Raw genomic sequence first — 12,987 nt, forward strand, 5'->3', positions numbered from 1 at the left:
ATCAATCCTTCCCTCAGCCTCATCCAACACACAGTCCCATGTAACTACATCACTCCTTACCTCAGCCTCATCCAACGTGCAGTCCCATGTAACTACATCACTCTCTTCCCCCTCAGCCTAATCTAACGTGCAGTCCTATGTAACTACATCACTCTCTCCCCTCAGCGTCATCCAACATGCAGTCCCATGCAACTACATCAATCCTTCCCTCAGCCTCATCCAACATGCAGTCCCATGTAACTACATCACTCCTTACCTCAGCCTCATTGAATGTGCAGTCCCATGTAACTACATCACTCCTTACCTCAGCCTCATTGAACGTGCAGTCCCATGTAACTACATCACTCACTCCCCTCAGCCTCATCCAACATGCCGTCTCATGTAAAACAAACCTGTCTCTCCCCTTCCATCCTCCATTACCACGCTACAATCCCCTCTGCTTTCTGTTCTCCAGCTCCATGTGCTCTGCTCCGGCTTCCTCTACACAGCACAGAGCAGTGATGGCCGAAACTCCGCCCTCCTCGGAGAAGACGGAAAGCATAGACCGGGTCCGGCCGTGAGCGTTTTATGCTCTCCGCCGCGAAACCGGATTTTTTAATCCGGACACAGAGTACTGCATGTCTGCTCACGGCCGGACAGCCTTCTCACCCATTCAAATGAATGGGTGAGAAAGACTCCTGCAGGTTTCCGTCTCCTGCTCTGTTTTATACAGGAAACAGAAACCTGCAGTACGGAGAGGAGAACGCAGATGTGAACGAGCCCTGATTATGTTTTCTCACCTCCCCTGTGCCATTCGCTAATTATACTTTGGGGTCTCTTTTGCATCTGTGGGGCATCCATTTTCAGGGATTCTTTATTAACTTGAGTCCACTGAAGGACCGATGAAAATGGACAAAAATGGGAAATTTTTTGACGGCCCATTAAAAAAGACATGTGCAACTTTGTCTTTCTGCTACAGGCTTGTACACATGACTACCCTCTTATACAATGAGATTAACAAAACATAAAGCCTCGCACCTCAGTTTCCGTGGTGATTCATCCACAGATTTGGCAAGATGCTTTTTTTTCCAGCATCCATCACTGCTTCCATCCTCACTGCCTTGAAGGCAATGGAAAGCAGGTGTGGAACGGTTTTTGGAGAGGATTTTGAGGAGGAAGATTGCCTCTCCAGATTCCACTATGGAAAAATTGTATTATGCTTCATAGAACATTCCACAGAACTACAGTTTTTAGCCACAAGATGCAATACCCGACAATTTATAACTTTAACAATTTAAAACCCATTGCAATAATTTTCAAGCATTTTCCATTTACTGTCAAATGATGAACATAAAAACTTGATATAAAACACTGTTTTGTTCTGGATTTTATCACTTCTTCAGATGATTTTAGACCTAGAACATGGTGTCTGTTGTTGTTTATACATGTTTTCTCTCATCTGTCAATATTACTAAACACAGCTGTGTCACGTACGATAATGAGATCTTCATCTTCCCAAAGTAGGGCCCTGTTAAATTTACAGGCGAAATGTTCTATAAAGTTACTAAAATGTGTCATTTTCTAAATAATAATTTTTTGATCTGTAGTTTAATGTATGAATCTAAATCTCCCCCTCCTTATATCATTAGGGAGATGCAGTTTACATACGCAGAAATCTGTAATATGCACCTATACAACTTAATGGGGGAAATTTATGTTCATGATCCTCCCTAAGGGTAAGTTCACACAGGGTTTTTTGGTCAGGATTTAGAATCCGTATTCACCTCAAAATCCTGACCAAAAAGACAGCTCCCATTGAAATTCTTTGAAAAGACACTCCCGACTAGGAGGAGGCTTTCAGTTGCGGCTACCCGGCTTTTGGCCCGGAGTTCCGGACCAAAAAATCGCCGTGTGAACTTACCCTGACAAAGATGTACGCCTTTTCAAACGAACAGCAAAACCCGACATGTAGGTTTTTGCTGTCCGCTTGAAAAGTCGGACATCTTTGGGAATGGACAGTTAAGGACAGGCACGGACTGTAGAAGAACGCACCCGGTCTCCATTTAAATCAATCCAAAATGTCACGGACACAGCTAGTGTCCGATGCTAATGTCCGCACAAGATTTTGAACAGGCATTAGCAGTGGGCACTAGCTGTCGGAGACACTGACGGTAGTGTGAACGCTCCGGCGGAGGCTGTCTCAGGTTCCGGTCCAAAATACGGGTAGCCCCAATTGGGTGCCGGTGCAGTGCACTCCGCTCCGGATTAGGCCCAAATGAATGGGCCTAATTGGGAGAGAGTGTCTTTAGGCGGATGTCGCGAGGCGAATCCACCTGAAAGAATGAGCATCTCACCTTTTCTTTGATTTCAATGGGAGCCATTTTTTTGTCAGGATTTTGAGGCGGATACGGGCTCAAAATCCTGACCAAAAACCCCTGTGTGAACTTACCCTTAGGGTCCATTCACATGTAGGAAAATGGTAAAACAGGACTGTATGGTGAGGTGTTTTTTTGGGGAGGAATTTGAGGCGGATTCCGCCTCAAATTCCTGACCAAAAAACTCAGTGTGAACTAAGCTTTATAGCCTTATGTGGGACACAATGTAAAAAAGCAAAACAAAAAACAAATAAAAATGAAAGTAAAATAAAAAAAATCACCAATACTGCACCCATATCACAGGTTCTAGTCCCACCCGGTATCACAACACTATGTTTTAGCTACATAAAAATTACTGTAATTACTGCTATTCAAAAAAATGTGAAACCTAAAAACAGACACATTTCCCCTTCTTTTTTGTTTACATTTTCCTGACTGCATAGAAAAAAGGAACCTTCCAAAAATAAAAATAACATTAAGAAACTTGGTTTATATTGTTTGCACTGTCTTTGCTATGTTTGTGCCACTGTGGATCGTGCATTTATGCATTATGTATATAGTATGTATTTGAAAGTGTGAATTTCCTCTTAAATGGGCTGTTCCATTGGAGACTGGGAACTAAGAGCAGATGGTGTGGTCCAGCCAACAAAATTCTGGAAAAGGGCAGGAGACAGAGTTTTCCATACAGAGTAGATGTGTTCTATCCAGCTCCCCAAGAGGAAAGTATAAAAGAAGATCCCACTGGAAAAGTTTTTCTAATGCGAGATAGATTTATTCAATAGTGTAAGACAATCACATGAAAGAGGAAAGTATGAGAGGTAAAGCAAAGCTTATGCAACTGTGCTGCAGCCCTGAGAAAGGGAGAAGTAAGCTGACTTCAACTGTCAGGAGAAGTTTGGAGAGTTTTAGTGCCACTTTATGGCACTTTATGTAATGATATCTACAGCATAGGCCTTAGGGTACACCCTCTGCTGCACAGACTGGGCAACCTGGGTAGGGGCCCGTTCACACGGAGTAAACGCGCGTGTATTTTGGCAAAATACACGTGTAAAAATAAGACTCCCATTGACTTCAATGACATTTTTTGCACGTGTAAAAAAAACACGTCAAAATACACGTGTAAAATGTCATTGAAGTCAATGGGAGTCCTATTTTTACACATGCATTTTTTACACGTGTATTTTGCCAAAATACACGCGCGTTTAATCCAAGAGACTGGCATATATACCTAGAGAGTCAGATCAAAACACAGTATAGTGGAATTACCATCGCCAGCTCACCCCTCCTCCACAAACCTATGAGTAAGACCTATGCCTCCATTATTGTGGAAGCTGTTGGTTGCTGTTTTACATTGTTATCCAGTAAAGTTGTGAACTATTTCCTTGCAATCACGTGTCCTAGGTCATTTACCTGCATTCACCATCACTCCGACTATCAACTGGCTCATGAAGGCAGAAACCTGTTAGGATGTGCCCAGAAGGCAGAATAACTCCACCATCATGTATCCTGCAAAGCCCCTAATCTCTCTATCAGTCAAGGAGAAGAGCTGGTGGAGTTGGTTGAATGTGCCACTGTGACCACTACTGGTTAAACTACTACTACTCCCGGCCTCTAGGCTCCCTCCAACGTCTGGCTGCACTAGTAGGATTTCTGCATAGCCTGAGGATTGTACAAATCTGTATTGTTTCCGGCATGGCATTCATGGTTTGTGCATTCTGATTTTCATTCATAAGATACTTACATGTAAAATAGATTGTGGAGCTTTCTGTTTTCTGGTATTTTTTTGTTAAACAAAATGTGTAACAGATTTGAGCAGAAGGAAAACATATTCAGATCTTTCCTTTGAGAATGTATCTGTCTCCCTTTTCCTGTGTCAGTTGGGGGGAAAACATTAGAAGGTAGAATGGACCCCTCAGACACTAGCATGAAATCCAATATTATGTCTCATACACTGAAGGCCTTGGACTGCCAATGAAATACAGTTTGGCACCAGCGCAGTAGACATTTCCCTTACCACCTAATTTAGACATCTTGCTTAAATCAGAATACTCAAACATTATATTTGTTGTTTGTTGCTCTTGTGTGTATGCCATCTGGCTGCATTTCTAGTTCATCAGAATGTGAAAATGTGTGCCGTCTAGATGTTATGATTTGTCTTCACTTCTGGAACTCGTAATTATTGCAATCAAATCCATGTTGGTTAAACAAAATGATTTTAATTTAAAAAATACCCAAATACATTGCCCACATCATAGCGTCACTTTATCAACACATATTCAGTTCATTTGAGAGGTTTGTTAGCGCAATAATACATGATTTGCTTTTTTCTATGGAAACAGGATTTTCTGCTATTTTTGCTATGCATCTACATTCATTTTGTCAAGCTCTCAATTTCTATGGCAATTATACAGGAAAAACATATACTTACAAAAATACTGTGTAATGAATGTTGAAGAATAATGGTTACAAAGGACAATATTTGAAATTTGCTTAAGACTAAAGCCCCACGTTGTGGAAACGCAGCTTTTTTTGTTAGATTGTGTTGCATTTTTTTGAGCCAAAGCCAAGAGGGGATTGAGCAGAAGGAAGAAATATAAGTACTTTATACATATCTCCCATTCCTCTTGTAGCTATTCAAGGCTTTGGCTCAAAAAAACAACAAAAATAAAAGCTGCGTTTCCGCAATGTGGGGCCTCAGCCTAAAAGCCATTTTCAGCTTACCCACATGCAGCTCATCCTAGGTAAAGTCCAAATGGATGGCAAAGAATTTCTTTAAAGAGAATCGGGCAGCTCTCTTAACATGTGGAAAGCTGGTTTTACATGTGAGATATTTAACTTGAGATTATAGGAAAATTCAGCTTGTTTATATGACCTCCACAGACATAAGATTCTCAAAAGATTTTACCAAATTTAGCTGGATCTGCCAAAGGTCTGCAAATAAATATATTTTGTCTATGAGCAGCTTAAAGGGTTTCTCATCTGAGGGTTTCTCCTGCTCTTCTGTCCCCTCTCCCTTCTACTTCCTGGTTCTCAGCTCAGGCCAGCAGTGCACTTCTGAGATGAACAGTGTGCTTGTAATAAATTGCACAGTTATGTCTGGATTCAACTACAGAGATAACAGAGATGCAGATCATATCCCATTCTAGTTGTTATCACTTTGCAGTGCTGACAAACTGCTTAATTGGAGAAAAAGAGAATAGAAATGGCTGGGAACAATGACTGATCATCACTGCAACTAGATTGCAGATGAACTGAAACTTAGGCAACAAGCTGTAAGCGCTGATGAGATATATTCAGCTGCATCTGCCAAACACAGCAAGATTGACAACCATGTATTAGGTAAAATACTTCAGTTAGCTTAAAGGGGTTATCTAGGTAAAAAATGTATTTTTATTTCACCTGGGGGAAGGGAAAAAAAAAAATCATACTCACCTTTCTCCGTTGCTCCGGTGCCTCCGAGAAAGGTATGGTCCTTCCAGTCCGTTGTTCTCTTCTAGTGGAAATCCCCGCTACACATGAACCACTGAGCCCAATCACTTGCAGGACCGGACTAAACTAGGAGGACACCGAAGCACCGGAGGCGGGTCAGTATGATTTTTTTTTTTACCTTCACTGGCCTATTTAAAAGAATATTTTTTTGCTCAGGCAACCCCTTTAAGCAGAGATGGAATACTCCTTTAAGTACTTGCATGCCTCATGAAATAACAATTTTAGGGAGCCTTTACATGGAGTTTACGCTCCGCTCATTCTGAACGTAAACTCGTTCAGAATGAGCGGCGTGACAACAGATCCCATTGATTTCTATGGGTGCCGGTATACGCGCGCTCCCCATAGAAATTAATGGGAGGGTTTTTTACCTATTGATTTCAATGTGATACGAGGAGTTTTATAACCCACAAATGGCTGATAACAAGATAAAATAAAGAAGCCAAGTAATACTCACCTTACCCATCCTCTGCTGCTCCAGTGCCAGTACTTCCCTTGTCCACTATACCCAGCTCTACCAGTCAATGGCCACAGCAACATGTCAACACATCACTGCTACAGTCAATGCTTTGCTATTGTGAGGACTTGAAGCATTAGCATGGGATCAGCTAGGACGCTCACGTTTGTTAGTGTATACTAGAAGTTTATAAGTTAAATTCATGGGGTTTATATTAGAGATGTTCTATTTATCTGTATAAAAGGCAGCACAGTTCAGTGTGCAGGTCCAGTTTACCATCAAGTTAACACGGGGGTTACCTGATCTATAAGACTGCTCAGTACCTCTCCATAGCCAAAATCCTCCCTGGAAACAGCTCCTTATCTATAGCTTCTATAGAAGGGTTCCTATCAAAGGATCTGTAAGGGATTGCCTAAACCCACAGAGAGCTGTGTAGATCTGGCCTCATTCATCCTCTCCCTATAGTTCCCTTTCCAGAAAGCTGTACTGAACTCTCTTTATGAATCCGTCCAATTTCTGAATTAATTGCAGTTTGTAAAGAAATCATGTAAGGCGCTTTATTGCTTCTGCAGTACATGAGCATAGTTCATGTTGAACATTCCCTAAGCCTTTAATAAGCCCATTTTACTTTTCTAGAATATAATCCTCTTATATGGTTTAACAAAAAGACAAATGGAAGTAACATTCTAAAAATACTGCCCAGATTGTTTAGCTACAGTACATGCTGCATAACATCAAGTATTGTTTTCACAGTGCACATAAAAGTGCTATATAATACTTTACAATAAGAAAATGAACAAATTCTATAGTTTAACATGTAACAGCGTAAAAAAGTGTAATAAAATACAAAAGAAAATGACTGAGCACCTTACTGGCAAGTCGTATTTGACTATAGTAGCCTGTAAATACAATTTCCTTATCTAGAACATGTTCTGCTCACTTTGAACAAAATATGTTCATGTAATTTTCTTGCATGTAAACATGATGGCTGTCTATCTATATTTATGTAACCACTAAAAAGTGTCATGTCACTTAACCTTGCATGTAATAAAGTTAAAGGGACACCATCACCAAGGCACAAAAAGTGTTATATGCAACACAATACTAATATTGCTTCCTCTAACCTGACCAAAATATGTCCTTTCTAGATTTAGACATTGTTTTATTGCTATGGTTGCTTATATATTGGTTAGTTTGCTTCACAGAAAAAGTTTGGCCACCCGCAGATATCTCTGGGGGTTTCAGCAGCTGGAGTCCCAGTTATTAACTAAGTAAAGGGATTCTTGATGTTTTTTTTTTTTTCTAAATGTAGATCGTGAGCCCCACATAGAGATCACAATGTACATTTTTCCCTATCAGTATGTCTTTGGAATATGGGATGGAAATCCATGCAAACACGGGGAGAACATACAAACTCCTTGCAGATGGTTTTATGCCCTTGGTGGGATTTGAACACCAGGACTCCAGCGCTGCAAGGCTGCAGTGCTAACCACTGAGCCACCGTGTGGCCCCTTAGGGATTCTTGATGTTTGAGAAGGTGTTGTTTAATTGGGAAGCCCCCTTTAAGGCAAAGTTGTTATAGATGCAAATGTTTCTCAGTTTTGACTGCTGACATCTGCTTGAGTTGTATCGCAGGGTTCAGACATCAAGCTTCTCGACTCCTGATTTTTTAAGTGCTGTGAAGGAAGTCCTTATTCCTTTGATATTGGCTTTTGGTGGTGGGGAAATGATGGGCACAGTTGAATATAGGACTGTCCCAGGGTGGGAAAGACATAAAAGTAACAAAATATAGTAAACATAAGTTAAAAATACATTTTGTAGTTTGCACAAAATGTGCAGTCTAGTGTTAGAGACTGAAAAATGTTCTCTTGAGACAGTCTTCTCTTGCGGTTAGTCTTCAGTGCATGGTCCAGAGACAAGGAAGACATTGTCCAAAGCCATTTCACCATTTTTCCCCTTCCCACGTTCAGATTCAAATATAATCTGCAAAAAGACAATAACATAAGTTACCATGTCAGGCGTACAAGATGCTTATTGGTGTTTCTTTTATCGCTATCTTTTTTTCTCCAGAAATTCAGAAGTGAACTCTAATTTGCTATGACATACTTTTCTAAATCGGCATGAACTCTCACTTTGCTCTTCGTGTAATTCAAAGAGAACATCACTTATATAAAAGAAATTGTATACAATGAATGCATAGCATTTTACATTTTACGCTACTACTTTATTATTTACAGGGCCTGTACACACATGCTTAACACCTTAAGCTTTACTCCTTACACCTAGACCTCAGGCTAGCTTATTTTACTTAAAGGCCAATTTTGGTCTTTAAGTCCCTAACTCATTGCTAAGACTGTATTAGAGGAAAAAGTGTCTTATTGCTGTGGTTCCACCCACCCACCAGGGTTTTTCAGGTGCTGTGTGTGGGAATGGAGCAGCGATATGTATCCATGACCAATACTCTATTCACTTCTATGGGACTCTCGGAGGTAGCTGAGTACAGTGCTATGTCTTTGAAGTGAATGGACCTGTGGTCAAACAAGCACACTACTGCTCCATTAACACAGGGGAAGCTCCGGTTTGCATTCAGCAGTGATCTCTACACTGACACCCTGGTCATTCACTTATCCCTTTCTTTGGGTGAGAACCCCTTAACATTTTTGAGAACTTGAATTTAGAAGTGTGATGGCTTAGAGATCAGCTTCACTCTTCTGAGCTTATTAGGAAATGTCAGTGGTCTGTTTCTACGCAGGTACATCATCGCTGCTATGGTGTATGGAAACAACAAGACATATATATATATATATATATATATATATATATATATATATATATATACTGTGTTCATAAGCTATATTTATATTATTTATATTGGTTCAGTATACTAATAATTTTCACAGTGACTCCTACTTCATTCTCTTTGATGTAAAGATACTTCATAAGAGTATTAGATAACCCTAATTGTCAATGTCTGCATTTCCATGGGTTTTCCATGAAGAAATAGCAGACTTCCCTGAAATTGTTATGAAACTGAACATCTAATAAGACTTTGATATTTATCCGCATCTGCCGGGAGTGTATATTTTCTCTCTGTACTTGTGTGGGATTGCTTTGTGTACTCTGGTCTCCTCCAAGACCATATTGATAGGTTAATTAGATTCATATGGAATTTATCCTTGTGTGTACATGTTTGACATAGAAAATAGTTTATGAGCCACAGTGGACAGAGAGAAATGTGAGGGATTTTTTTTTTTATCTATGTAGCACTCGGCAGAATTTGTTACCACAATATAACACTATATAAGTAAAGAGGAATCAACCATAGGACACAAAAGTAGTTATTTTATGTTTTATACATTAAGAATGATAAAGATATGTGTCTGGATGTGACTATTTCACTTAAAGGAGTTTCCAGGATAAATGGAACTCCAAGGGTGGAAAATAAGAAAAGAGGTGATACTGAAGTGGCGTGTCTTCTGTTCTCACTGATGCTGGGCTGGACCAGTCTGGCAGTGACTAGGTTCAGTGAGTTCTGTAGCCAACCACTGGCCACAGCAGTCACATGCTGGTACCCCACATGTGACATATCAGCAGTGACTTAACCAATACTGCACCATCTACACGTTAAAGAACACAACTAGTGATGGCTGATATAGTTTTATGTTTGTGTAATGACAGTAATTTCTATTACAAAATTGTTTGACCACTCTATAAGCAATCTTACCTCTGATGCCGCCCCTGTTACCTCTTGTGTCACCCCTCTACCTCACAGATTATAAACTCTTACGAGCAGGGCCTTCGGAATATTTCTTTATAATGTATCTTTTTGTCTATACTTGAACCCTACAAATTGTACAGCGCTGCCGAATATGTTCACGCTATATAAATAAAATGTATTATCATTATTATTGTTATTATTATTAAAGCACACGTAACAGCTGAGGCTACTGATTTGGTCATGGGACCCTTAGCACGTCCAGCACTGAATGAACGAGGAGACATGTCATGTGGAAAGAGAGCTGGGTGTAGGTGACTATATTTTTTTATTTTGCACCACCCATGGGTTTTCCATTTATCCTGGAAAACAGGACAGATCCACTTTAACAGTACTCAGTGCAGAGGCTATTCTGCATTAAATGCAATTATTTAATAAAATAATTTGCTGTTCACCTGATAAACATATGACTTAATGGGGCATATAGATTATCTTAAGGCAGGAGATAAATGTGACATATCCCTTATTATCGCTTTTTGGAACAGAAATTTCAAGAAATACTCTTTGCTTCTCTACCTTGCTAGGTGTTCTGCCATGTGTCTCAGGTATTTCAATCCTTGCTATCCTCCAGCCTTCATCTTTACTTCTGCTCTCTTCCCAGACTGGATTCTTGTTTTCATTTATATACACTCGTAGCTTTCCAAACCTTTCTCCAACAAGACGATAAGTAAAAATTAAACAAGACTTGCTGCTTGAGCTTAGATTCGGAAATGGGAGCCTCAGGCGGCCAACAGCCTTCTTGTGACCAACACTAGCAGGAACTGATAAATAAAACCCAGTACCTGATTGAGAAAAAGAAATAGTTTTACCATATTTGTGGAGAGTGCTGAGTATGAGTTCTAGGCATACAATATCACATACATGAAATAAAATATATATTTAAAGGTTTTCCCATGAGCAACAGCCTGCTTAAATGTGTAAACCATTAAAAGCCCAACATTTTTGCAAATAATTACAAATTTGGCAGAGATTTTAAAGATTTTCTAACCATCTATGTCTTTTGTCTTGACAGGCTGCCAATGCATATGACCATGAATACAGGAGCTTTCTGAAACCCAGCCATGAATTGCTTAGGGTATGTTCACAGTTTTTTGCAGGTGGGCTTTGAGGCTTGTACAATTTTAGCCCTGTCTTGAATTCATAGTATCTAGTAGCATTAAAACCTTCTGGGAGCTTCATTACTTTTACTTTCAGCGCTGAAAAAAAGCCTCCCATTGACTTCAATGGGCTCCTTTTTCTGCTAGCAGAAAAAAGAACCCATTGAAGTCAATGGGAGGGTTTTTTTCAGCGCTGAAATCCCACACCAAATTCAGCGCCATTTTCCTCCATGTGAATTGCCCTCTCTGATTCTCTGTAGCTGGCTCTCCTTTGCTCCTCCTAATCTCTGTTTATAAGCAGACCACATGTGACCATGCATCCAGTGAATGGCTGCAGCAGTCATTTGTCATATTACTGGCATGGTGGCTCAGTGATGGGAGCAATGTTGTCAGTAATATGGCAAGTGATCACTGTGGCCATAGGTTGGCTGCAGTGCTCACATGCTGTTTGGTTGTGACAAAAATCCAAGACAACAAAAATAAAGCCTAAACTGGATTGCCACAGGAACATACAGGTGAATAGTAATATAGATTTTATCCCAGTTTATAGTTGCAAACTTTAAATTTGGAAATTATTTTCCCCCCAATTCTCCTATTCATTGTGACCAGACTACTGGACATCTATCATCATAGCACAAATCTTAAATTTCTGTGGCTGTCAGTAAAGCTAATGTTATGCTTAGATTGTTTTGCCAATGGACATTTGGACTCTTTCACATGGAAATAGGAAAACCAAAAACACCAAATGGAATGCTGTACCTATTACTGTTGTAACTGTATACTACCACCATTTAGCAATGTATTTCATGACCTATAAACTCTGGTAAGATTTGCTAACATCTGGCATATGCAACACCATAACATATCTAGCAAAAAGAAACCGCTGGGAGTCAGATTGTAATCTACTGCTATGAGCTATGTAAAAGGAGAACTATGTCAGTCAATTGGTGGTTGACACAAGAGAAGGAACTTACAGTAAGATGATCTGTGATATACTCATAGAAAAAGAGAAAAGCAGTACCTATGTAGCACCAGTCATCTCTGTATATTCGTCAGCTGATGTTTACACAAATGTATAAATGTACGGACATGTCAATGAAAAACTTCTCAAAGTAGGAAACAGCCTGTCACATACATGCTTACTATATGCTGTAATCTACCATATGCATGCTTACTATATGCTGTGACCTACCATATGCATGCATACTATATGCTGTAACCTACCATATGCATACTGTTTACTATATGCTGCAACCTACTATATGCATGCTTACTATATGCTGTAGCCTACCATATGCATGCTGCTTACTATATGTTGTAACCTACCATATGCATGCTTACAAAATGCTATAACCTACCATATGCATATGCTGTTAAAATGTAACCACTTAAATAGTTGAAATGGTTGAAGAAATTCCACTTATTTGTGAGATTGGATTTCTTACCATGGCTCCGATTTGTATGTTTCCAATCAAAGTCATCTTCAGTCTCCTGTTTCCAGTCACAGGCTCCACGATCAAAGCTGCAGTCTATGGACACCTCTAAACATATGGAAGACCAATAATATAATCATGTTTAGTATAATGTGCTAATTATGTGACAAATGAAAATAAAATGGCCATAAAGTTTCTAAAAAGACCGTCACTAATACATTCAGTTTATACCATTCAATTGGGTTTATAATTATAGTGTATGTGTCTATATATATATATATATATATATATATATATATATATATTCATAGCGTCTATATAATTATCCTTCATACTAGACCACAGATGCCGATAATTTTTAATAGAGTGTAACATCCACCTGTTC

The 12,987-nt window shown here is 39.5% G+C and overlaps 1 protein-coding gene across 2 annotated transcripts in view; it reads right to left on the minus strand.

Annotated features, from left to right (window-relative positions):
• Positions 1–4,589: 4,589 nt before the first annotated feature.
• Positions 4,590–12,987, minus strand: part of EGFL6 (EGF like domain multiple 6) — a 76,683-nt gene continuing 68,285 nt past the window's right edge. For both annotated transcript variants that reach the window (XM_075265045.1, XM_075265044.1), the window contains 3 exons: positions 12,615–12,710; positions 10,589–10,854; positions 4,590–8,280 (listed from right to left, as the gene is read on the minus strand). In XM_075265045.1, the coding sequence (XP_075121146.1) occupies positions 8,188–8,280; positions 10,589–10,854; positions 12,615–12,710 (455 nt within the window). In that variant the 3' untranslated portion in view covers positions 4,590–8,187. The remainder of the gene's footprint in view (positions 8,281–10,588; positions 10,855–12,614; positions 12,711–12,987) is intronic.

Source organism: Leptodactylus fuscus, chromosome 2, assembly GCF_031893055.1.
Source record: "Leptodactylus fuscus isolate aLepFus1 chromosome 2, aLepFus1.hap2, whole genome shotgun sequence".
In the NCBI taxonomy this organism is placed as follows: Eukaryota; Metazoa; Chordata; class Amphibia; order Anura; family Leptodactylidae; genus Leptodactylus; species Leptodactylus fuscus.